This window comes from Pongo abelii, chromosome 10 (genome assembly GCF_028885655.2).
Source record: "Pongo abelii isolate AG06213 chromosome 10, NHGRI_mPonAbe1-v2.0_pri, whole genome shotgun sequence".
In the NCBI taxonomy this organism is placed as follows: Eukaryota; Metazoa; Chordata; class Mammalia; order Primates; family Hominidae; genus Pongo; species Pongo abelii.
This window is the reverse complement of record NC_071995.2, coordinates 69,996,780-70,022,699: the sequence shown is the minus strand read 5'-3', so window position 1 is coordinate 70,022,699 and position 25,920 is coordinate 69,996,780. Positions and strand designations below refer to the sequence as shown.

General features: G+C 39.4%; 1 protein-coding gene across 1 annotated transcript in view; it reads right to left on the bottom strand.

The window, feature by feature from the left end:
* TPH2 (tryptophan hydroxylase 2) overlaps nt 1–21,235 on the bottom strand; it is a 101,810-nt gene extending 80,575 nt beyond the window's left edge. The window contains exons 1-5 of the mRNA XM_002823521.4: nt 21,012–21,235; nt 18,388–18,537; nt 15,655–15,838; nt 15,446–15,546; nt 10,480–10,547 (exon numbers count right to left, since the gene is read on the bottom strand). Coding sequence (XP_002823567.1) covers nt 10,480–10,547; nt 15,446–15,546; nt 15,655–15,838; nt 18,388–18,537; nt 21,012–21,116 — 608 coding nt within the window. The 5' untranslated portion in view covers nt 21,117–21,235. The remainder of the gene's footprint in view (nt 1–10,479; nt 10,548–15,445; nt 15,547–15,654; nt 15,839–18,387; nt 18,538–21,011) is intronic.
* Nucleotides 21,236–25,920: the final 4,685 nt, after the last annotated feature.

Genomic DNA, 25,920 nt, shown 5'->3' with positions numbered 1-25,920 from the left:
AATGACCCCAGTACTACAAATATTTGGTTTTGTTCTACTTTTCAATTTACCGCTTCATTTCAGAGAAATTAAAGCATCAACAACTGGTGTTTATGCAGGAGTCACAAAGTACCCAAACAGCCACATATATCTCGGTTTCATTCAAAACCTGGGAAAGCAAATCAATGGAAGATAATGGAATGAGATAAAATTAGCTCAGTCAGGGAGAAAACATATTTGCCTTCTAAGGTGCTTCTTCTCAAAAGGGCAGAGAAAGAAAAAAAATTAAAGCTTGGTTTCACATCACAGTAGAGCCTACAATTCATCAAGGTGACCATCTGCCAATGAAATTGATGAGGAAAACATCATTAAAAAGAAAAACTTGCAATGCCCCCACCAGTTAAGTTTTTTTCCCTGTTAAGAAAGCATAAACTTGCCTTCCATTCTTCCTCTACCTTCTACTTGTTATGCTTCCAATTAAGATTCGCCTATCTAAAAATAGGTAATGTGGCACTCACAACTCCTGTTAGTAATGTATTCCTTTAAGCTACATTCTGAAACCAAGCAGGATCCATAAATCATGCCTCTTCTCTCATGAAATGAGAAATGCTAAGGTCAACTGAAATTTCTGGAAAGGTGGAGAGGTAGAGCCACCCCAGTTATTTTTCTGCAAGTTGCAATAATTGCAAATGCCTCTTAGGAAAAACTCAGCATCAGTAATCCCCTAGCTCAGACACAAAGCTAAACTGTCACAGCTACTTGCAAGCGGGAGAAGCCCCAGTGCACACGGTACTGAGCACTAGGACGCGAGAGGCAGGGCAGCAAAACAGCTCTGCTCCAAGTCTGCAGTCTACCCTTATTAGTCTCTGATCATCTGTCTCTTTCTTTTTCTTTGTAGACCTATGGCTGAGTCATCTAGTGAAAGAGGAAACTGAGAGGACCTCCTAAGAAGTGAGATGCTGGCTTGGAAATCCAATATGTTCATTCCAAGGCACATCCATTCCATATTTATGTATCTACTCAAATATCTTAAAATGCACTGCATATTACCGAATCTCAGTCCCAGAGGGCTTTGTTTTGACATCATGTAGTACTTGGCGGTATAAGCAGGAAGAGGAGGGTAAAAAAAAAAAGTGCCCTTCTCTGTTTGATGAGAATAGAAGGTGAGAATCAACACCACTCCATGTAAAAGGAGAAAATTCTCTGTCTCTCTGATGGAGCTGAGTAGAATATTCACAAGCTCACCCAAATTGAATGTGCCTGCTGAGCTGGTGATTGCATTTTTCAAGCATGCTAGTCCTCTTTTGGAGCTGTTTTGTCTTAGGGTCTCTGTTTAGCTGTGTACTTACACTCAGAGCAAATGAATCACAAAGGGTGCAATTTTATAAATTAAAAAAAATCAAGAAATAAATAGGCTAGCAACTAGTAAAAACCGGAGTGACACATCCCTGGCAATTGATTTTACACAGCCCAGCTGTGTTTATTTCCATTCATTCTATATCTCACGAGGGTCAGGCTTTGGGTAGGAGGAGAAGAGCATGGGGCCTGGGAGAGAGGGAAAAATCACCACACGGAATAGAGACATGGTTCTGCCATGCCAGACCCTGGCAGATGTCCCTAACAACCTACGAGAAACAGCATGGCTTTGCAGTGTCACAGGGCTGGTTTGAGTTCTGAGTCCATAAAGTTCTAAGTGTATTAAATACTTACAAGGACTGTGCATTTCAAATATGCTGAGAATTCTGTAAGGAGAATAACTTTTACAAATGCCAAGTCACTTAGTTCTGTCGCTGTTATTCCCAACTTGTGTATGAAACCACCTATGTCAAGTGGAAGTTGCTGAAGCCACTTCAGAAAACAAAAAAGAAAAGGGTGTGGAATTTTTAGCAGACATTTAGATTCTTCCAGAGGCATTCTTGAAACCTCTAAAACTGACCTTACTCAGAAACTATTATGGCCATCCAGGAAATGACCCTAGTACTATAAATATTTGCTTCAGTTCTGCTCTTCAATTTACTGCTCCATTTCAGAGGAATTTTAAGCATCTATACCTGGTGTTTCATGCAAGTGGCACAATCAGCTGTGTAACCTTTAGTAAGTTTCTTAATGTCTCCGAAGTTCAGTTTCCTCCTCTTCAAAGTGCGTACAATAATGGCACCTACCTCAAGGGCTCGTTGTGTGGTTAAATGACAGAAAATCAAGTGACATGTTTAACACAGGGCAGGATCTAAGAAAAGGAACCTAATACAATCTGAAAGTGTTAGCTGAGAGGTCAACATAATGAACATTTTTACCACCATGAGCCATTCAGGGATGAGTCCAACATAGCCCTGTTGCAAGCTTATCCTCCAACCTTATTCTGGCTGAGATACATTGACCTGGGAAGGCCTTTGAGGGGGCAACTTTTTGGATTAAAGAAGCAAACTATGTGCATGATTTATGTGAAGCTGGAAGTTCCCCTCACACACACACACACACACACACACCCCTATTTTTTAAAAGTTCCTTTAACCCAGCCCATCATGGAGCCTGAAATTCCTTAATTCAATTACTCCTTAAGATCCTGTAGAGTCTGGTGCAGTGGCTTACAATTATAATTCCAGCACTTTGGGAGGCCGAGGCAGGAGGATTGGTTGAGGCCAGAGTTCAAGACCAGCCTGAGCAACATAGTGAGACCCGTGTCTCTACAAAATATGAAAAATTAGCCAGATATGGTGGCACACACCTGTAGTCCCAGCAACTCAAGAGGCTGAGGTGGGAGGATCACTTGAACCTGGGAGGTGGAGGCTGCAGTGACCCATGATCATGTCCCTACACTCCAGCCTGGGTGACCAGAGCGAGACTCTGTCTCACAAAAAAAAAAAAAAAAAAAATCCTTTACTCATTTTAAATGAGCCTAACAATTGATTATATGAAATTGAGGAACAATTAGCTATTTACCACATGACACTAATAATCATATCTATCATAGATTTAATATCTCCTTGTGCCAGTCAGCACTCTGAGTCCTGTAATCATTGCTAATCCTCCCAATCATGCAAGGTGTTGTGCCCTTTTTAAGATGAGAGCATGAGAATTAGAGAGACTAGGTCATTGCCCATGACCATAGAGCTTTTAAGTGGTAGAGCGGGAATTCAAACCTAATTCTGTCTAGCTCCAAAGCCTATACATTCCGCCACATCTTCTGTTATACCATGCTACCTCTTCTTTCATGGGATTAGTTGTACAGATAGCACATTAGCACCCACTGTGGGAGAGCAGTTAAAAAGTGTCATAAAGAAATGAAATGGGGCCAGCCACAGTGGCTCACACCTGTAATCCTAGCATTTTGGGAGGCCAAGGCAGATAGATTGCTTGAGCCCAAGAGTCTGAGACCAGCCTGGACAACATGGGGAAACCCCAGCTCTACAAAAGACACAAAAATTAGCCAGGCATGATGGCATGCACCTGTGGTCCCAGCTACTCGGGAGGCTGAGGCAGGAGGAGCACCTGAGCCCAGTAGGTCAAGGTTGCAGTAACCTAAAATCATACCACTGCACTCCAGCTCAGGCAACAGAGTGAGACCCTGTTTCAAAAAAAGGAAGGAAGGAGAGAAGGAGGGAAGGAGGGAAGGAGGGAAAGAGGGAAGGAAGGAGGGAAAGAGGGAAAGAAGGAGGGAAGGAGGGAAGGAGGGAAAGAAGGAGGGAAGGAGGGAAGGAAGGAAGGAGGGAAGAAAGGGAGGAAGGGAGGGAGGGAGGGAGAGAGGGAGGGAGAGGGAGGGAGGGAACAAGTTAAATGAATGTGGTACCCAACCTCCCAGATGGTCCTCAGTGAACCCTGACTCCTGATATTCATGCCCATGTGTAATCCCTTCCCACAATGTGTCAGAGTTGGTCTATGAATCTAATGGATACAGCAAGAGTGATGGTGTGTCACTTCCAATGCTAGGTTATAAAAGGCATTACAGATTCTGCCTTGCTCGCTCTCTTGGATCACATGATTTGGGAGAAGCCAGCTACAATATCTTGAAGATATTCAGGCTGCCTGGTAGAGAGGCCATGTTGCTAAACACTGAGGCCTCCTGCAAACAGCCCTATGAGTAACCATATTGGAAGCAGATCCTCTGGCCCTAGTCAAGCCTTTGGATGATTGTTTCCCTGGTCAACAGTTTGCTTTATGAGAGACCCTAATCTAGAACCTTCCAGATAGGCTGTTCCCTAATTCTTGGCACTCAGAAACTATGTGAGATAATAAGTGTTTATTGTTTTAAGATGCTAAATTTGGGGATTATTTTTTATGCAGCAATAACTAATATAGTGTAAAAATCAGACGGAAGTCAGGATTGTACAAAAGCCTTGGCCAAGGGGAGTGGAGAAGACTGGCAACCAAAGGGTAATAAAATGATTTGGAGCATGAGGACAGACAAAAAGAAGAGATCATTTGAAGTGAGAAAATAACAATATTATCAAATATTTATATAGCATGTAGTGTTCTAAGTTTTGTTACTATATTCGCTCATGTAATCCACATAACAATCCTATAAAGTAGTACTAGAGTTATCCCCATTTTACAGATAAGGAAACTGAGGTACAGAAGATTTAAACAATTTGCCCACGTCACTCAGTTAGTAAATGTTAAAGCTGGGATTCACCCCAGGCAGTGCAGCTCCAACTTCTGACACTTAACAACTTCACACGCTGCCTCTCAGATCTAAAGAAAAACAGGAAAAGCAGCCAAGGCCTTTATGTTGTCAGGGGTCTGAGTAAACCCCATGCCTTTCGTCTAGATTGTTTGATTCTTGTTTTAATAAGGATAATAAAGTACATTGTATAGCAATGCCCCACTTACTTCACTTAATCCTTAAAAAAACTCCCAGGAGAGGCAGAAGAGATAGTTTTATCTCCATTTTACAGAGGAGAAAAACTGAGGCTGAGCAATGTTAAGAGATGCTTTGAATCTGTGAATTTTAAATCAAATGAGTTTTCTTGGCAAATTAAGGAATTGTCCAACTCTAATTTAGGTTAGAGTTGGAAATTCTGACATGTTGAAACTCTCTTATTTACCTTACCTATTGACAGTTGTAGTTGCCTATTTACATTTCAGATTCCATGGATAAAAATAAATAAATCAAAGAGGAAGCAGCCCCATGAGAAGAGCATGAGGTTCATGTGCTACCTTACTTTCAACCAGGAGTAAGTACATTCATAATAAAACACAATCACAATAATATTCAAAATCAGTTTAAGCAAACAAGAGTGGCATAATTAAAGTTAGAGCTCAGGGCCTCTTTCCAAGAGAATAAGATGGATTGAAATAACTACCACCATCCCCACGAAAAAAAAATTAAATTAAATATGCATGCATATTGTTGAGGAATAATCATTGTAACAGCCCCCAAAAGAAAAATGTGTTTATTTCTAGTCAATTGAAAAAATGTATCACTGATTGTTCCCCCAACAATATAGTAATTGTGAAGTCCACAGAAATGCAGCAAAGTTAATGCTGAGGTTCAAATATGAAGGCACTAAAGAGAGAAAACTGGACAGTTTCAGACAAACCTAACAGCTACAACATCACAGTCATAATTTCCTCTTCCTCCACATGCTATCTGCCCCCCATGCACTTCCATTTCCTCTGAACTGCAAGTCTATATGCACATCACATTATCTAATCGTGGGGTACTTTTTTCCTGTTTATACTAGAATTTATTTTATTTGGGCGGGGGAGGAGAGGCGTGATCTGCGTGTTAGACATTCTCTCACAGATGATTTTAGAAACAGTGTCCTCTCGATCCAGGGCGTTCATTCTCAGATCTTCTATGAAGAATGATATTTGCACTAATGAATGTTTCCTGCGCTATTATTGGTGAGGCAATTAGGCCTTCCCACACTCACGTCTGCAGGCTGCTGTGGGCCCCTGGGTAATCAATCATGTTTCTCAGCAGCACTGTCAATCAGAAGCTCGCCTGAGTGGCATCTATTGACAGTTCTCAGCATGCTGGCGCTTTCCCGCTCCCTCTCCTCTTTTGGGTTCATGGTAATACAGACTTTGAGCCTGCTGTTTTTTCATCATAGAGTGGAATTTTTTCATTTTTCTCTGCTTGTGTTTATTCTTCCCGCCTGCTTTATCTTTTCAAGAATATCACAGAAAATATAGTATTCAACACAAATCCCCCAGAGGGCTTCTTGGCTGTGGTTTCAATATATATTATTCTGTATTTCATTTCTTTTCCTTCCCCTTACCTTTAGACAACTCAAACTATATCCTGCTAACCCCATTACAACCCCAAAATATCCATACTCCATCTTTCTCTGTATTTCTGACCACATGTTTGACTTCTTCTCATTGTCCAGAAAGTCTTAACTAATTATCAACAGGGAATTGAACTGTTCTCCACCTGCCAGCATGGTCCCTAATTTTATCACCAAACTATATTTGCGAGGACTGCGTATGCCAGATTTTTCAAAACTACCCCAATCTCAAATGATCTATTCCTTGGACAAAGTGGTTTTAAACGTCAGTTTGGAAAATCAGGTTGTTGCACACTTAAATGAGATTATTTTAAGTAATTATGGTATTCACATCACTCTCCTTTATATACTCAGAAAACCATCGGCACTAGAAAAATACCTATTTCAATTAGAAATTGCATCTCTGTTTCCTGTAAACTGAAGGGAAACCTTACTTGCTACATGGCAGCCTGGAGAAAATGGACAAGGCCCACTAGGAATTCATTAGTATCTGTGCCCCACCCCCACCAGCACCATAGCAGGCACAAGAGCCCAAAAGTGACACACAGACTGTCTCTCTCTTATCCATCCTCAAACTCGTACTCAGAGAAACTTTAGCAATGACATCATGCAGGACATTAAGGAATGATCCTTGGCTCTACTTCCCACAAGTCTTGGGTTCGTGCTTTCCTGATTTAACTACCTTTGGTAGGCACCTTCCTCAGTTCATCCACTCACAAGAAGTACTGGCAATCTGTGTTTTGGCAGCTTCCCGTGCGCAAAAAAAAAAGCAGGGAAAAGGGGGTGGGGAGGAATATAACTGCTTTTTATGAAATCTCTCTGTAAAGAGGAATGTGGGTCAACACAAAACACTTCTGTATATGCAACAGCCCTTCAATGGGAAACTAAACAGTTTCTTCCAAGAATGTTTTGAGCTACATTATTTGTAAATGGCACATAAACAATGGTATTAACATCACTAAAGAAGAAAACAGTAGGTCCACTGGAAATGGAAGACAGCCTGTGGAAAAGGTCGGGGGAGATGTATTAAGCCTAATAATATAAGTGACATTTATAATCATTGGTCATGTGTTGGGCAATGTGTGAGGTACAGCACATGCATTCTCTGTTTTAATCCTTACTACAACCCTGTGAAATGGGTCCTATTGTTGAGCACACTTCCCAGATGAAGCAGCCATGACACAATGAGGTTGCACATCTGGCTTGGAGCAGAGGAGTGCACACAAGCCCAGACTATTGGAGTCCAATGCTGCAGTTTTTAAGCATGTTGTTATCCTGCCTAGTCAGTCTGGGCTCAGCACCATCCAGGGGAGAGGGCTATAATTCCCCGGATTCTAAGCTCTCTTAGGTAAATACCCTTTGCTTTGACTTGACTCTGCATCCACCAAGTAGCCTAAGGTTATAATCCAGCCTCCTCTGCTATCATGACTATAAGGATCATTTTGTGAGTCCTATGAGGGTTGTTTCTCACTATAAAATGATGAATTGGCCATTTCCTGGCTCTCTTGGCTTCCTGAATATTCAGTTACCAACAGCCAAGCCCCTTGAAACTTAGCACTTCCCAGCCCTCCAAACTGTGACCAGATCCTGGAATGCAACAGCTCCATCCAGCCCTCTTTTGTGTAAATGTCCACCAGTTTCTCCAATTTCTACTTTTCTTTTCTACAGACATCACACCTTCATCTTACTCTTTAGCTATGCAAAGGTGGCAAATGCAAACTCTTGTGTTAACACTTTGAGAACCTCGCTCTCCATCATTTTGACTATATGCTCATTTTCTGTCCTCTCCATATAAATATGTTTTCTTTAAAACCAAATGACTCCTCATTATCAAAGTTCCATGAAACTGGTTGACTCATATATTCTACTTGTGTCACCACAACATCAGCTTGTCTTTGTTTAGCTTTTGAATTCTATCAAGAAGAAATAAGTAACACTTGAGCTAGTCCTTTAGTTTTGGCTCACTGCAACCTCTGCCTCCCAGGTTCAAGCGATTCTCCTGCCTCAGCCTCCCAAGTAGCTGGGATTACAGGCATGCACCACCACGCCTGGTTAATTTTGTATTTTCAGTAGAGACAGGGTTTCTCCATGTTGATCAGGCTGGTCTCGAACTCCTAACCTCAGGTGATCTGCCTGCCTCAGCCTCCCAAAGTGCTGAGATTACAGGCATGAGCCACTGTACCCGGCCGAAATCATGTCATTTTATACACACACACACATGCACACAGACACACACATAAAACATATAGCATCTACATATAGAATACATTTTCTGGCCAAGCACGATGGCACACACCTATAATCCCAATAGTTTGGGAGGCCACGGCAGGAGGATCACTTGAGCCCAGGAGTTTGAGAACAGTCAGGGCAACACAGCAAAACCCTGTCAAAAATACAAAAAGTAAATTTTAAAAATTAGCTGGGCATGGTGGCACACACCTGTAGTCCCAGCTACTCAGGAGGCAGACTGAGTGACAAAGCTATCTGCTTTATCTAAGGGAAAAGGCTCTGCCAGGCATTGAGCTTCTACCATGTTCTGGCAGGTCATGCTACAAAGAACTGCCCTGCCCACACCCCCTCTAATGATCCACCTTTACAGTCATGACCTGATTCCACAGAAGGAGCCTGTGGACCAGGGGGAGCCAATCATAAGGCTCACAACCATCATCAGGGCCTGAGGTAAAAACATGAGCTCAGCCCATCCGAGTCCTCTCTTGGCAATTTAATCAGGAAACACTGGGACATGGGGCTAGTGGGGGTGGTACTGACGGTAAGAAAGAGGCCTGAGGTTGGACTTGGGCTAGGGCAAGTGCATGCTGACATTGCAAGTTGTGGCAAGTCACAGTAGAGAGGGGAAAGAAGCTGCTTAGAACAGAGGAGATGAGAATAGGCACATGTGAAAGGGCATGTGCCATGTGGTCCTGGTTTTTAAGAACATTGTTTTCCTAAATGTAGTGGAGAAAGGATGAAGGATGCCTGGGACTTGGGAGGATGAAGGGAAGAGCACCTAAGCATCAAAGCAAGCTGGGGCTACCCAATGAGAGGTGGGATGAAGAATCTTCTCATCTGTCTTTAGCACCTGTGTGTCAAATTCCTTATTATAAACAAAGCCCACACTGAGACCCTCTATAACACACATAATGTTCTAAACTTTCACCAATGACAAATTCACCTCTCAGGACAGTCAAGTTTCACACCTACTCTCAATTGGGGTAGGACGAATCTTTCCCTTACGAGATATGGATTTACATTTTGTTCTGATGACAAGTTTCCTGTAGCTGATCAATCATACCAGACAGAGGAAAGAGAGCATTGTGATGATCTATGAGTTATACTAGCGTGAGTAGAACAAACACAGGCCTAACCACCACTGCATTTTTCTAAACATGGCCTGCAGTCAACATACAACACCATTTCCAGTCGCAAACACATCCTGTCACTGTCAGGCCTCTGAGCCCAAGCTAAGCGTACTGAGCACCTTGTGACCCCCACTCTGCCCGCCAGAGAACAACCCCCCTTTGACTGTAATTTTCCTTTATCGACCCAAATCCTATAAAACGGCCCCACCCTTATCTCCCTTCGCTGACTCTCTTTTCGGACTCAGCCCACCTGCACCCAGGTGAAATCAACAGCTTTATTGCTCACACAAAGCCTGTTTGGTGGTCTCTTCACACGGACGTCAGTGAAAGTCACTGCCACTTAGCATTATGTACTATGCACAGTCCTCACCCCAAAGTGAGGTCCTCCTCTTCCATCCCAACTCTGATCTGGGAATGGGTGTGAAACTCCTTCACAACCCCTGCAGTTTACAGGAAGTTTTCCTCTCCATGTAAAGCAAACACATGACTTCTCTATTACGGCTCCTTAACTGAGCCCTTTCACCGTTCTTGCTGAATCCTCTACTTTCATTAGGGAAGCAGGAGATTGAAGGGGGTTACTGAAAAGTCAAGGCTAAAGTTAAGTTAAAATTAAAACACAATTTCTAAGGCCTGCAGAGTGCACAGAAATGGTCTTTGTCTTGGTGGAGCTGGGAACACAATGGTGTAAATGTAGCACTTGGCATGTGGCCCGCAGGTCTCATTATTTTACAATTATACCCAGATGTCAAACATCAGTGTTGGCATTTAAAGCCTACAGAGTTGGTGAGTGTTTAAAATGGTTCACGCCTGCCTTCTGCAAAAGTTAAAGTGATGAGATGACAGGTTTGTTTAACACAGCATGTGTTTTTCCTAACTAGCCAGTGACAAGAAAGAGTTACACAGGTACTTACTATTTATAACCCATGGCCACATCCACAAAATACTTTCTTCTCTGTCGATAGACATTGTCCTTAAATCCCTTAAACACAAAAAAGATTAAGTTATTTAACAAAGTGCTGAAAATTAGCTGCAGAAGACCTAAAAGAAAATCACTGTGGTGTTTGAGCGTTCAATTCATATGTAAATCTTATCCTAGGATGGTCATCTTGATGACACAGACAGAAACAAATTGTGCTTACAGTAAAACCTCATTAAATTGGGGCTGTACTAATTTAGGATGTGTGGCAATTCAGGCTAAAGTTTACCTTTCCACTAAGTAAGCGGAATGGCTTAGTTGAGCAAATTGATATTGTGAACAATACTGTTAGGTTTTCAAATATCATTTGCATGTAATTGATCTTAATCACAAATTAATCCTATCCTATTCATTAAAACAGATCCCTTTAACATGATTATTCAGTAACTTAACCTAATTTTAATTGCTTTGTATAAATAACTAATAAATGTGACATTTATTATAAATTCTATCATTTAGAATAATCAACACATTCCCAAATTAGTATGAATTAAAGAGGTTTTGCTGTATTTTATGACTACAGCCACATAATGCAAAATCGATTTTAGAGAATTCATACACAGGACAGAAGCCTAGCACCATTTCACTCTGACTTCTTATAATTCTAGTTAGTCTTAGCCAACTTCAAGATTTTTATCCATCATCATCCACTTGGGAAATTAAACATTATGTCTGTCATTTTTCAGTCAAGTGAAATCCTTCAGAGAGGACTTCTTGGTTTACTCAAAAATCTCTCCTCTTGTCAGCAGACTTTCTATTTTCCTTTCCTTTAAGCACTTTCAGACAATCAGTTCTTTCCAGGGTTGTTTCTTCTAGCTGTTGGAAGCTCGGAAGGAGTTATTGCAATTTGACTCCTACCACTACAGCCCTGCAACCTGGAAGGATAACCAGGAAGCAATGGCTTGCTAAGAATGGAGGCCAGGCAAGGAGACAAGCCACTGGGATCCTGGCATTGGAGAGTGAAGAACAGGGTGAGGCCCACAAAGGCCTAGACTACCTCTGCTGAACCTAAGACAGTTCTGCAAGACGGGCTGCTCAAGAGGAGCCTCAAACTCATTAGCAAATCACCCCTCTCTTGCCTGGCTGAAGAGAACTGGCCTCGAGGCTAGAAATCTTCACAGGGCTGTCTGCTTGACAGAAATGAAGAACTTCCATTGTCAACAACCTTTCTTTCAGGAATGACAAGAGAGTTACTAAGGGGAGGAGAGAGAAGATGCCCTGAGACCACCTTAACACCATGTAGAAATGAAGTATCCTCTGTCGAAGAAACTAGCACTTTCTTTTACTGTGAATTGGGAGTTTTTAAACTGGGTTCATAGGCAGGCTTGTGAAGTCCTAAAATGTCTATATAAAAAATTTTACAAAATAGTTACCACTGTCCTTGAAGTTTGGGTATTTGATAAAAAATAATAATAATAATAATAAAATAAAATAAATAGTTACCACATTCACAGATAGATCTGTGCCCTTTAAAAAGGTCTCCTGCTGTAGAGGGTAGATGCAGTCATGCTAGAAAGTACTTGTTTCAACACTCACTAGTAAAACCAGGCTACTTGAGATGGTAAAACCAAAGAATTCCAAGCACCTTTATTATTCAAAAAGAAAACAGGCCATGACAAAAGGAAAAGCGTCCTGTGAAAAGCACAGCATCTGTTCCCCGGTTCCTGCCAGACTGGACGCCATGGTAACGGCATCATAATCTGCTGGGCCTCCTGAAGAATCTCAACTGCCTCTCTTCTGCAAACACCTGCACCTTTTCCAAGGACGCAAGAGAGTGATTTACTCATCATGCCTCATTAGCTTAGTGTGGCAGTGATTACGCAAATGTTGTGGGCGATCCAGAACTTCCTGGATTGAACCATGGACTGGCAAAGTAAACTAGGGACGCTAGCTGCACTAGTAGTGACAGAAAAACAGCATTCCTTGGCCATCCATTCTGAACTGAAGCCAGGGATAGGGTTACCGGATAAAACACAGGGCACTCAGTTAAATTTGAATTTCAGATAAACAACAAATAATCTTTTGAGTATAAATATGTTCCAAGTATTGCATGGGACATACTTATACCACAAAACTACTCCTTATTTATCTGAAACTCAAATTTAACTGTGCATCCTAGATATTTATTTGCTAAATCTGGCAACCCTAGCGCCCAGAGAGTACCCACCCTCCCTCTCTCAATTGAAATCAAAGGAAATTGAAGACCCAGCCTGAACTCTAAAGTGCTCAGCTAAATTTATGTTGACAATCAAGTGGCTATCCCAAATAGGTCAACCGTGATGCAATATTAGAATCACCTGGGAGCTTTAAATACATCAAACCTGGCCGCATTCCCAGAGGCCCTGGCATCAGTATTTTTTAATTCTCCACATGTGATGTGAATGGAAAGCTAGGGATGAGAATCACTGAGCTGGAACATTAATTAAGACATTAGTTCTCAAACTTTAGATCTCATCAGGATCCCCTGCAGATACTTTTAAATGCAGATTCCTGGGCCATCCCTGAAAGTTCTGACTCAGTAGGCTTCAGATGAGCATCAAGATATTGTATTTTTAACAAACACCTTATGAGTGAACCTTGAACCCCACTTCGAAAGACCTTCCCAGTCTAGATGCTGGCTCCTCAAAGTGTGGTCTCAAGACCCTCTGGTGCAAGCCTTATCTGGGAGATCACCAGAAATACAGAATCCCAGGCCCTACAGACTCATTATCTGCATTTAAAAATGATCTCGAAGGTGATTAGTTTGCCCCTTGAGGTTTGAGAGGCACTGACCTAGATATTTAACCCTTTCTAGGGAGCCTCAGCAACTTTACTCTTATATTCCAAGCCCCTTCTGAAGTATCCTATCACAACGGTCCCTGTGTTTGTCTCAGGACTGGGATTATTCCCAGGCAGAAAAAGTGCTTAGACAACTTTTCCATCCTCATCAAACAACTTACAGAAACACCAATTTGCCAATATCACATTCTGTATAATGAACATTTGGTGTGCTTATAAAATAAATATATGCAGTTTAAAAAATGACAAGAGAGGGGATTGCTAAGTGCTTGCAATTATTTCAAGTGGCTGCACAGAAAATAAGAGAAGGTATCATAAGGTGGATATAATTAGGAGTAATGGAATAAAATTAAGCACAGGAAAATTTATGCTGGGTATTGGAATAAATTTTTTCTCAGCAAGGTCAGTGGTTCCTATGGTTGTTCCATTAAAATGGCTGAACTCCTTTCTCCAGGTTGAGTAATTTTCAAACTAGACTAAGGGGAGCATTTGGAAACAGGAGGTTATCAAAAAATCCTTTACTGTCCAGGCATTGATCTGGATGATTTAATACAGCATTTCTATTTCTGGAATTAAGCATTTACTCTTGCCAAATGCTTTCCAGTTGTTTTATTAACTAGGCTTTCCAAACACCCCTTTGAGGTCAATAACAATTTTATTTCCACTTTTTACATAAAGAACTTGAGGTGCAGAGGTAAAGGGACTTGGCCAAGGTCATTCTGCAAGTTAACAGCTGGTGTCTGTGCAGCCCGGGTACTGCTTAGCTCCTAAGTCAGGTTCCTGTGCTAATCCTGATGCCTTCCGGAAGTTGAGAGAGGGGAAAGATAACAATGGGTGATTATTAAAGCTATTTTTTAATGTTTTGTAATGTTCAGAAGGCTTACATGTGAATTACTGGAAAATATTCTGAAATTTTAGGCTATGTTAGCAAATATAACACATTGTTTCTTTGAGAGAATTCAGCTTTTTGAAAATAATGCAATTGAATTAGGTCTGTTTGACCATTTGTTTGAATGATATATTTGAATTGGTCTGAGTTGGTATATTATGTCAAATGACTGGTTTAATTGAAAATTTCCCTAGGGTTAAAGTTGTCATAGTTTCCTTTAAAATAGGGGTTCTCAAACTTCAGGGTGGGCTTGTTAAAACAAATTCCCAGGTGATACTGACACTGCTGATGTTGGGGTAGCACTTAGAGAGCCACTGCGCAGAGTATAGCCACGCTGCCAAACCCCCAGATTTCCTCAGTTTAAACAGCAAAGAATGTCTGTAAACTATTACCTGCAGACCACAGAGGCGTCCTGTAAGCATTGGTGATCTGGTTGGGTTTCACTCTTTTATCTGCCCATTTTTAGACAAGGGGCACCAGGGGAGGGAAAAAAATGCCTATAATGAATGGGCGCATTGCTTACTTCCCCCAGACTATTAACTGTACTTCACTCTGGCCATAAAGAAGTTCCAGGTCTCTTGTGTTAAATAAAAACTGATGTAAAGCGGGGAAGGGGAGAATAATGGGAAATGCTTACCCAAGTATCATATTTCTTTACAGATGGTCATTTTTATTGGAGTAGAGGAAAGAATGATGGTAGATAGATTCAGGGTAGATGTGGGAAGAGATATGTCTTCCATCATAGCCGTTATTCTAAAACTCTCTACCTTTCCATTGAGACTGAAGTCAACTACATTACTATACTCCTAACTACCTCCAGTCAAGGAAAATAGAAAGAAGAATTTTATTCTCTCACTGAGCCCCATAATACCTAGTCCTCCCTAGTTTCCCAGAGGCGTGATCAATTTCAGTTCATTGTTTTTCCGAGGGTTACCATCTGCAGGTATATTTCAGGCTGTCTAATTCCACAGAAATATTCTCCAAGGTTTAGAGTCTCCTCCTCTATCCAACCCTTTTAAAAATAAATGCTATGTGAAAATACCATCCTTCTAACCTGCTTCCAGTCAACACATGTACGGGGAAGCTTTATCATTTGGAAGTCTGCTCTCAGTTATGGGGAATAAATAATAAATTGTTCTATACTAAAGCATGGCAGCACAGAACATGGCACAGTGCCTCGCACATGGGTGGAGCTGAGAGAGCATGTGAGAAATAGATTTTACTGGACACTTACTGGGTGGTCAGCATCAAGCTCAGAACCATACATGAGAACTCTGTGAGAGCATTTGTCTAACTCAGAGATCTTCCGAGGGAACCAGGGCACATCCTCTAGCTCTGTTGAAAACAGTGCAGGTTCAAAAATATTAGTTCACAGATTGTGTTTTCCCCTTTGCAATATTTGTCAGATTGCAAAATTACCCGACAAGCTAAGACCACCCTTGCCTTCTTCCTCTGTCCAAATGTTCTCTGGAGGATTCAGCGTCACAATAGTGGTTTGAAATTTCAGCAACTGAATGAGCTCATTGAATTCTGTTTTCCCACACTCACAGTCCACAAAGATTTCAACCTCAGAACTTCTTCGCCGAGATTTCCTGGATTCGATATGAACCATGTTGACATGTTTTTCCTGTGGAAACATGAGCATCTGAAAATCACCTTCAGGGGACAATAAAAGGAATGCCATGAGCTTTTCTTGTTCACATCTTAAGTAAGGTGCCAAGTACCCACACAAGAGGAAGAGACAATCTCTTTTTTCTTTGAATAAAACTTGGAAATGTTTCCAACCATTATTTCTATTAATAAAAAATCTATACATTTATACTTCTGTGTACAGGTTGTCCTGCCTCATAAAAAAGCAGAAGGGGCATTTAAAATATAAAATGGCCCTATAAAATGAACATCATCATTTCCCAGAGAGTGGTATACATCCCACAGGTGGCACGTGATTATTTCGGGAAAAAATTATTTATTATATTATCATGTAATATCCAGATTTATATGTTTCTGAAAAATATAACTAAAACTCAAACCCCTAATATAAAGTTTTCTTTTAAAATAAACAAAGTTTTAAAATAACCTTTTAGAAATAACCTTTTATAATCTTTTTATAAGTAAACAGTACAAATGGCAAGCAGAATTTGGGGAGGTGGTATGAAAATGACTGAGGCTTGGGAAACACTAGCTAAACTGTAACCCATATGGTAGAAAAAGAAATAGGAGCAAGATAAGCAGTCAAGAGAGGATCTCTGAATGCAAAAGGAAAACAAACAACTTAGGCGATTGCAAGGAGGGTGAAAAAAAGGTAAAAAAGTAATGATAATTACCCCTAAATTGGATCACTTAATAATTGTTCTCTTTTGGCAATCTTCAAACTAGCTTCAACCAAGGATATGTTGCTGCAACTATCACTCTATGATGGATCTCAGAGATAAGGGCAGTGATTTAATATTTAAAAATCAAGTTAGAATTTCCCCAGTGACGTGTTCTTCATTTCCTCTAAGTTAATTGAAGACTCTGTTCTCTCCATCCCAACCTATCTCCAAATAAGCAGACATCTTCTCACTCCAGATGATATACTGTGATTACCAACACAATTTCTGATACAATCCTAGATGATCTCAGAATTTTCAGCATAGGAACAGGATAGGTAGTTTCCAGTGCCAGAATAGTATCAAATCAAACAGCACTCTCCCCTATATAAAGAAACTGGTCTTGTGACGAGGAAACTAAACGTCCTATTTCTGTTTTTATTAACCTTTACAATAATATCATGCATGTTTTTTCGGTTGGCTGATAATAATATTAAGATTAAGTTCAAGGCCCAATAGACTTCACATACATTGTGTCACGTTGGGCTTTTAATGGCCTTTGGTTGAAGCAGAGTAGATGTTTTTAGGGGAACTGAGGTCCAGATGGGTTAAATGGCTTAGCTAAGGCCCCATGACTAGCTGATGGCAGAGTGAAAACTCAGGGCTGCTAACTCCTTCTCCAGGAATTTATCCACTGCTCCCAGCTGTCTAATTGAATTGGCCTGCCTTTGGCACTGTGTGGACACAGCCTTGGATGACATAATTATCTGTAAAATATTTCCTCAGATTTCCATTACCACTGTTTATGGTGCCTGATCCTTTCTTCAAGGTCAAAAGAGAACAAGAAATTATTTGCCAAATCAGGATTCTAATTCCCCTGCTATGATCATCATAGAGGCATCATAATAATGCCTCATAGTTGTACACTTTACAAAGCACTTTCACTCATATTATGTCGTCCCAGCAATCCTGTTAGGTAGGAACTATTACTGCAATTTTACAAATAAAGAAATTGAACCTAAGAAGAAGCTAGTGTTTAGCCAAGCCAGGAGAACACAGGTCTGAATCCCCTGACTGCAATTCCAGCTATCTTTCCACTGCACTAGCAGCCCAAGGCATCACGCAGAGCTAGGCTCCTTATCTTAACAGCTCTCATCAACAGCCACTGCCCCTAAACAAAACGCATTTGTAAGGGAGGGTGTCTGCTGAAGGGTAGAGAAACAATTAGATATATGCTGGCAAGAACACAACAGCTTTTCTGGGCTTTTCCAGCCTCATCCCTAACCAGGATCTTTCTTGAGTGTTCAAACTACAGATTTGGGCCTGAGAAGATGCTATGAACATTTCTATAAGATAAGGGAAGAGCTAGCCCAACAATATATAATATAGGGAGAGTGACTCATCTTCGCAAAAAGATACATTAAGACACATAAACAATGAGGCTTAGGGGAATACCGAGTGCCTATACTCATCTATCTCAGTTTTTCCTAATAAACATGCTCCTAGGACATGTGTAAATTCAAATTTGAACAAATCAAATCAAGCTGCAGGCTGTTGCTACTTAAGATACCCTGTTTGGCTCCTCTTGTGTTTTCATTTTCGGGTGTGAAGCTCACATTTTTGAAGTACTGACCTCCTAACCTGGCAATAGTCTTCAGAGTTCCTAACAAGCTAACTCTGCATTAATAAGCCACAGCTTATGCAATTCTGCTTATTTCATTGCTTGACAGACAACTCCCCTTTTAAAGCCTCGTGAAGTTTGGTTCCTTTGAATCTTTCACCACATTATCCAGAAATTGATTCAGTAATGTTTCATAGCAGATAACAGGTTCACTTTTAAAATTATGTAATGATATTTTACATTCACCTGAAAGAGCCTCAGTGCTTTTACCAATCCACCAACTTCATTTTTCAAGGAGAAAACAACTGCTGTCTTGCCACTGTCGGCAGCAGTTTCAATTTCGCTGCTTCCCTTGTTGCCTTTGTCGTCATTTTTGCCAGAGTTAGCTTTATTTAGCTTCAGGAATGTCAAAGCATAATAAAACAAAATATTAGTTAGGGTTCCAGAATCCTCCATAATTAGATTTTTCCCACACATTTCATTCATAAGCTGGAAGCTCCACCAATCATACAAACTTAAGATGAAGTTGCCGTGTCACTCATAACTTTCAATCATAAATATTGGTCTAATTTGCTCTGAGACACTATTTTCCAATGGTCTAAGACATCATCTAGTGGTTGAAATTAAAAGGGGATCAGATTTGCTTCACTTTAATAGCAACAAAAACCTGACTGTCATAAAGCCTGAAGTATCATATATGAACAATTCCTGCCTTTCTAGGATTATTTTACAGCACAAAATTTGATCTCTTAGCCTCGTTGAATCATACGGAAACTATATTAATTACTAACCACAATAAAAATAAGATCAAACATATTTTTGAAAATAATTTTAGTTTCAATTAAATTTTAAAAACAAAATGTCTATTTCATTCCGAAATATGTCAGCACATGTCCAGAAATTAATGGGTAATGTTACTTTCTTCAATTAGATCCACATTGTCAATGTGAATCTGCCTGCAAAAGTTTAGCACAGACAAGTGTATAACTCTAAGGCCATCTGTGTCAGAAGATATTTGAAAAGTGACTATTAAAATTCAGCGACAAATAAAAGGAAAAAAGGAGAAAGGAAGGAAGGAAGAAACCTGGCCAGCTAATTATTAGGAGCAAATAGTAAAAATCTGAGAAACTGAAAAAGATTAACACTTCATTAGCCACTTAAGATTTTATATTGCCTGATGAAGTAATGTCTATTAATCCTGCTGGCTAAAGAAAAAAATGACAGATTCCAGTAACTCAGGTAACATTGCCAGAAATGCAGAATAAAAAGCTGGAAACTTTATTTAGGAATAGAATGGGAGGAAACAAAACAAAAACAAGCTGGAAACTTTCATTTGACAGACAACACAAAATTATGATGGTCTGTTTTATATTCTTTATATGCAAATACAGCATTGGGCAGACATAGAAGTAACTCCTGGCAAATGGTGATTTAATACAATCATACCAATCTACTACCTCCTCATGAAACTGAGAAATGTAGGTTTGCTTTGGGACCCAGTGAATAGTTATCTGCCATTGTCTTCTTCTGATTTCTCTACTGGCTTTATTTTCACACATCAGTATTGCCTTACTCACTAGATTTGTATATAATAGAGATGGAGATTTTATTATTTATGACTTGAGGGAGGGAAGAAGTTTATGCAGACATTGATATTTGACAGTATGTTTAGTCATTAAAAGCTCAAATGTCTCAGTGTTCTTAACATCTGCCTCCTCCTCACCACACAACACACAGATCTTGCATATATAAGTAGCATTTTTTATATAAAAGGGTCATACATTAACCATTACCCTGAGCTTTCTTTGTTTTCCTTCTAGCAGTTAATTATGACTTCAAAATTCTTCATTGTAATATCTCATCCAAATATTCATGATATTTAAATGTTAGAAAATCTATTTACGTTTTGGCCTCATTTTTGCAAATTGATTTAAATAATTCTACAGAAGTTGCCATGTTTACTTTTCAATATTTTTATCAGTAATAATGTCAGTACAATGCAGCCCTCTGGCACATATTTGGAGCTACGATATTAAAACAGATTGTTCTATGATACAGACTGAATTGGATTTGGTTGATAAACTCTGATAGTACAGTAATAAAATACCATTTAATATTTTTAATGACTAGGACCTGGATACATTTTTATTTCATGGTTTTTATTAAATCCCATGACTATTACCTGAAAGCAGGATCTAAAATCCTGCAAATACTGCTTTTTTATCCTGTAGATATGATAAACATAAAACTCCCTAAACACTATAGCAAGTGGTGTATTGCTTTCATTATTCCATCAAGTAAACTGAAAAAAATTGAGCAATGTGGAACACAGAAAAACTTTTGAAAGGAATCCAATCTTTCTTTTCGTCCAATAACCTGCACCCATAACTAAGAACAGAAAATAATAGTTCTATGTTTAAAGACCAGGCTTTGTAAACTGAAGGGGGTGTAGGAGACAAAATGATCTTCTGAAAACCATGGAAATTTATTTAATTTGTTCTCCCTACTCCTCCTCATAATAAATGGCTTTTCAAAATTCTCCACACTCTATTTTTTTTTCTTTTTTGGTTGTAGGTTGAAGACACTGATTCATACAATCTCTCATTCTTAATGTTCAGGAACTTCTTAACTCTCTACTTATAAACTTTGCGGAAAAAAAGTTTAGCACGCAGTGATTGGCACGCTCGCTTTACTTATGGAGAGAAGAGGAAGACTGGAGGCAGACAGGAGGAAAGCAGGGTAGACAGATTATAAAGAAGGAGAAAGTTGAGGTGTGCGTGCTTACACTACAAAAGGGATTCATATGGTGAGGAGAAGATGGTCACACCCTAGAAAATACTTCTCCATAGTGCCAGGTGCGTAGTACTCACTGTTGAGCTGCCAAGTAGCTGATGCTCTTCGGGCACTGCTGAATCCAGGGAAAACCCTCTCCGTGCCCAGTATTTACTGGAAAACATCATCATTGCTGGCTGCATGGATCCCGGTGTAATATTCTTTCTCTGCAGCAGGGGGGACTAGAGGGGCAGTAGCAGCGCTGGCGGAGATTGAGAGGAAGGGGCGTGCGATCAGCTGCCTGCTTGCGGCGCTGTCCAGAACCCTGGTGCTGAAGAGTAATGCGAATCCTCCTACCCCCGGGCTCCTTTATATGAATGACTGGAGACTGATGCAAGACTGATTAGAAAGAAACTCATTTCTGGTTGCCGATGGCCACAGTCAGATTACAGACCTGAAGCCTGGGGTTATCTGTGCTCATGGTGTGATTTGTTTCATAGGTCGAGTAGCTTTTTGGGCGGGGGTGGTGGAGAACAATACATAAGGGGGTGTTATTTGTACAAGAAACCATCTATCCTCTGACGTTAGTTCTCTCATCTCTCAAGCTTGCCACTGGCAAGTTAACCTCAGTCTTTAAGCAACTGTGAATTCAAAGATTTTGTGCTTTCTTTCCAAAATTAGAAAAATAATTTAAGAAAGATCAGCACTGCTGAATGTTTAAACCATTTTACGGATTTTTTAATTTTTAATTTTTATGGATAACTAATAGTTGTGCATATTTATAAGGTACATGTGATATTTTGACACAAGTGTACAATGTGTAATGATCAAATAAGGTAATCAAGTTATCCATTGCCTCAAGCATTTATCATTTCTTTGTGTTAGAAACATTCCAATTCCACTCTTGCAGTTATTTTAAAATACAAAAGAAAATAAATTATTGTGCTCCCGAACACTAGATCTTATCCCTCCTATCAACCTCTATTTTTTTTACTCATTGACCAACTCCATTTTATGTTAATAAGCTTTTTCTGAGTTGACATCTTATAATTTTGTGCATGCAAACGTGTGAGTGTATATATGTGTAATGGCTTTCATAAAAGGGCTTCTTCTTAATGCTGTGATGCCTCTATGTAGAGTTATATGGAGGAAAATGCATTGCAAGGGAAGCATAAGGGTTTGACTTAGCCACATGTAGATTACGTATAGCTCAGTTACTAATCCTGGAATCTTCTTTACTAAATGAGAAATAAAAGGAAACTAGATTCCCATATATCAGCCATTCATTTTAATACTCTTGTGGTTACTGAATTTTTTCTCTCTACTGGAAACCATGGAAATTTAATCTTTGGCATGACTCTTTCATATAAAAAGTGCTACTTAAATATATGAGATCTGTGTGTTATGTGGTGAGGAGGACGCAGAGGTTAAGAGTACTACGACATTTGAGCTTTTAATGACTACACATACTGTCAAACATCAATGTCAACTAGATCAAATCCAGCAACTTGACATGCATAGATTAATCAATATTCTTACTATTCAAACCTTAGAAAGTCATAAAATTCACCAGGCCAAAGGAAAATGTTACCAATCTCCTGAAGAATGAAAAACTCTTGACCAAATGTGCTTGTTTGACTGAAAATCTGAACAAAATCTGGTGCTGGCACTGCTTGTCTATATAGAAAAAAAATTTCAAAACAAGTCGGGATGAACTAATATTGACTGAAGTTTAATTGTTTCTGGAGTCTTGAAGGGACATAATTATTAATTGATCTAATTCTGAAAATATTATTTGGCTTACATTTTCTGTAAGGGTCAGCTCTAATCAGCTAATAGGAGAAGCAAGTTTAAATAAGACAAATGAAGTAATGACAATAATAGTAGCTAATGTTACTGAGATGTAATGAAAGAACCAGAGATGTGAAGGGATAAAATCCACTAGATAGTGTCCCTGCTTGGATGTGGAAGTGAGGGAAAAAAAAGATATGAAAAGTAATTTATTTATAATATATATTTAGAATATTAAAGACAACTACTTTTGCTCACCCTGGAAACCCTATTAAAACAAGATAAAAAATTCCTTTTCAAGGTACACAAGAGTCGCATAAATTGGAAAACAATGGCAACAAAAAATTAGCAGCTTGAAAGAAGAAAAAAATGATCAAAGGCTTTGCAGTCATGGGAAAGCTGAACCTTAAGCTATCAATGAAGAAGACTTAGAAGCAACACACTTTACATGACAGAATACCCTAAAGGCTCAAATACCTCTGGAATTGAAGGTAGATGAGACTGAAAAAGAGTGGTTCAAAGTGTGAGAAGCAGTTAGGCAAATCAAAACTTATAACAAAATTACAATAATCAAGACAGTGTGGTACTAAGGACAGATATATAGGTAAATGAAATAGAATTGAGTGTCCAGAAATAAACCCTTACATGTAGAGGGAATTGATTTTCAACAAAAGTGCCAAGACAATTCAATGCGGAAAAAATGATCTTTTGAACAAACTGTCCCGGGACAACTTTGGATATCCACATGCAAAATAATGAAGATGGACTTCTATTTCACAGTGCACACAAAAATTAACTCAAAATGAATCACAAACACACATGTAAGAACTAAAATTAAAATTCTTAGAAGAAAGGATAGGAGTAAATGTTTTTGACTTTGGATTAGGCCATTGTTTCTTAGATAGGACACCAAAAACATAAGCACCTAAAGAAAAAAATAAGATTTCATCAAAATTAAAAACTTCTGTGCTTCAGAGGACACCCTCAGAAAAGTGAAAAGACAACCCACAATGTGGGAGGAAATATTTATAAATCACATATCTCATAGGAAACAGTATCCAGAATAAAAAATTCTTACAACTCAGCAATTAAAAAAAAAATAGACCAATTTTTAATTGGGAAACAAAATTTATTTGAGACAGCTGGCTCTGTTACTCACACTGGAGTGTAGTGGCACAATCATAGTTCTTGGCAGCCTCAACCTCCTGGGCTCAAGTGATCCTCCTGCCTCAGCCTCCCAAGCATCTGGGACTACAAGCACAGGCCACCACACCCAGCTAATTTTTTGTTGCTGTTGTAAAGGCAGGGTCTTGCTATCATGCTCAGGCTGGGCAAAAAAAAAATTAATAGACATTTCTCCAAAGAAGATATGGCCAGTGCAAACAGGAAAAGGTGCTCTACATCAATAGTCATTAGGGAAATGCAAATCAAAAAACACAGTATGACTTCTGACCGACTAGGATGGCTAAAATAAAAAAGACAGACAATAACAAATGTTGGTAAGGAAGCAGAAAATGTGGAACACTCACACATTGCTGGTGGTATTATAAAATGGCACAGTCACTTTGGGAAACAGTTTGGTGGTTTCTCAAAATGCAAAACATAAAGTTACTGTATGACTCAACAATTTCACTCCTAGGTATGTGTAAAATGGTGTAGTCACTTTGAAAAAACGTTTGGCGGTTCCTCACAAAGGTAAAACTACAGTTACTACAGATTGAGCAATTCCACTCTTAGGTATACACCGAAGAAAAATGAAAATATATATCCACACAAAAACTGTACATGAATGTTCATAGCACCATTATTCATAGTAGCCAAAAGTAGAAACAACTCAAATACTATCACCTAATAAAAAAACAAAAAATGATATATGATAAATAAAATGTTATTTAGCAATATAAGGAAATAAGGTACTGATACATGTTACGATATTGGTGAACCTTGAAAACATAGCATAATGTGAAAGAAGCCAGTCACAAAAGACCATGCATGTATTCTAAGATTTTGTTTATATGAAATGTCTAGAAGATGTAAAAAGAGATCGTTTTAAGAAGAGAGAGAGACACACACAGAAAGTAGATCAGTGACTGCCAGGGGCTGGAAAAAAAAGAAGAGGTGGGGAATAGCTGCTAAAAGGTACAAGGTTTCTGTATGAAAATGTCCTAAAATTAAATATTAGTGATATTTACACAACTTTGTGAATATACCAAAAACCACAAAATTGTACACTTTAAGGGAGGGAATCTTTTGGCATATACATCGTATCTCAATAAAGCTGTTATCTTATTTTTAAAAAGCAGTTAAAATTCCATATTCCCCTTGACTAAATAGCCAAGCCAACTCCTCTTTTGCCCCCAGGCAGAAAATTGAAGGTTACTCTCTGGAAAGGGTAAAACAAAGGGCCTCTGGTACTTAGGAGCATCAGGCATAGTTGAGAACAGGGGTACCATTCTGATTAAATGAATATATTGAGGTATTGAGACTCATGATATCATGACATGGAGACTCCCAAACCTCAGAAGGCTGACAGCCAGGCATTTATTCTCCAGCCAAATAAAGACAAAAAATATCTTTGGAGAATCTGGCAAAGGCAAGATCTTAAAACACATTGAAAGCTCAAGATCTTAAAACACATTGAAAGACCTAATATTGAAAGCTCTTAACAAAATATTGCAATGAGATTACCCTGTAGGTAAGGTCACATTTGACAAGCCTCAATTTAAATATTTGGTAGAGAGTGTGGGGTTAGATTAGTGACAACTGTATATAAAATCAGCCAGTAGAAAACCTTGATAAGAATTAACTCCCCAAGAAAAATGAAAATTAGGGCTGAAGGGGAGCATGTCTCATTTGGGGATTACAGTTACAAAGTCATAACATAAGCACTAAATATTGACCTAACCAATATTATATCAATTATATTGGAAGACAGACAGATAAGAAAGTGTGTATGTGAATAATAGGGGCTGTGGGGAGAGGGTAAACAGCTAAATTCTTGTCTTCCAAGATGAAAAATCAATGGTTAATGCCTAGGGCTGAAAATCAAAGTAGCAGCAGCATACACATATGACAGCATTGAGACATATGGAAGTAAATACCACAAGCATGACCTGACAGTTGAAAGTCTTGCCACTGGTGGGGGATGGGGAGGGTAGGAGGATATGGATGGTGGGGAGAAGGAGAGGAACAGTTTCTCATAACAAAAAGTCTTGT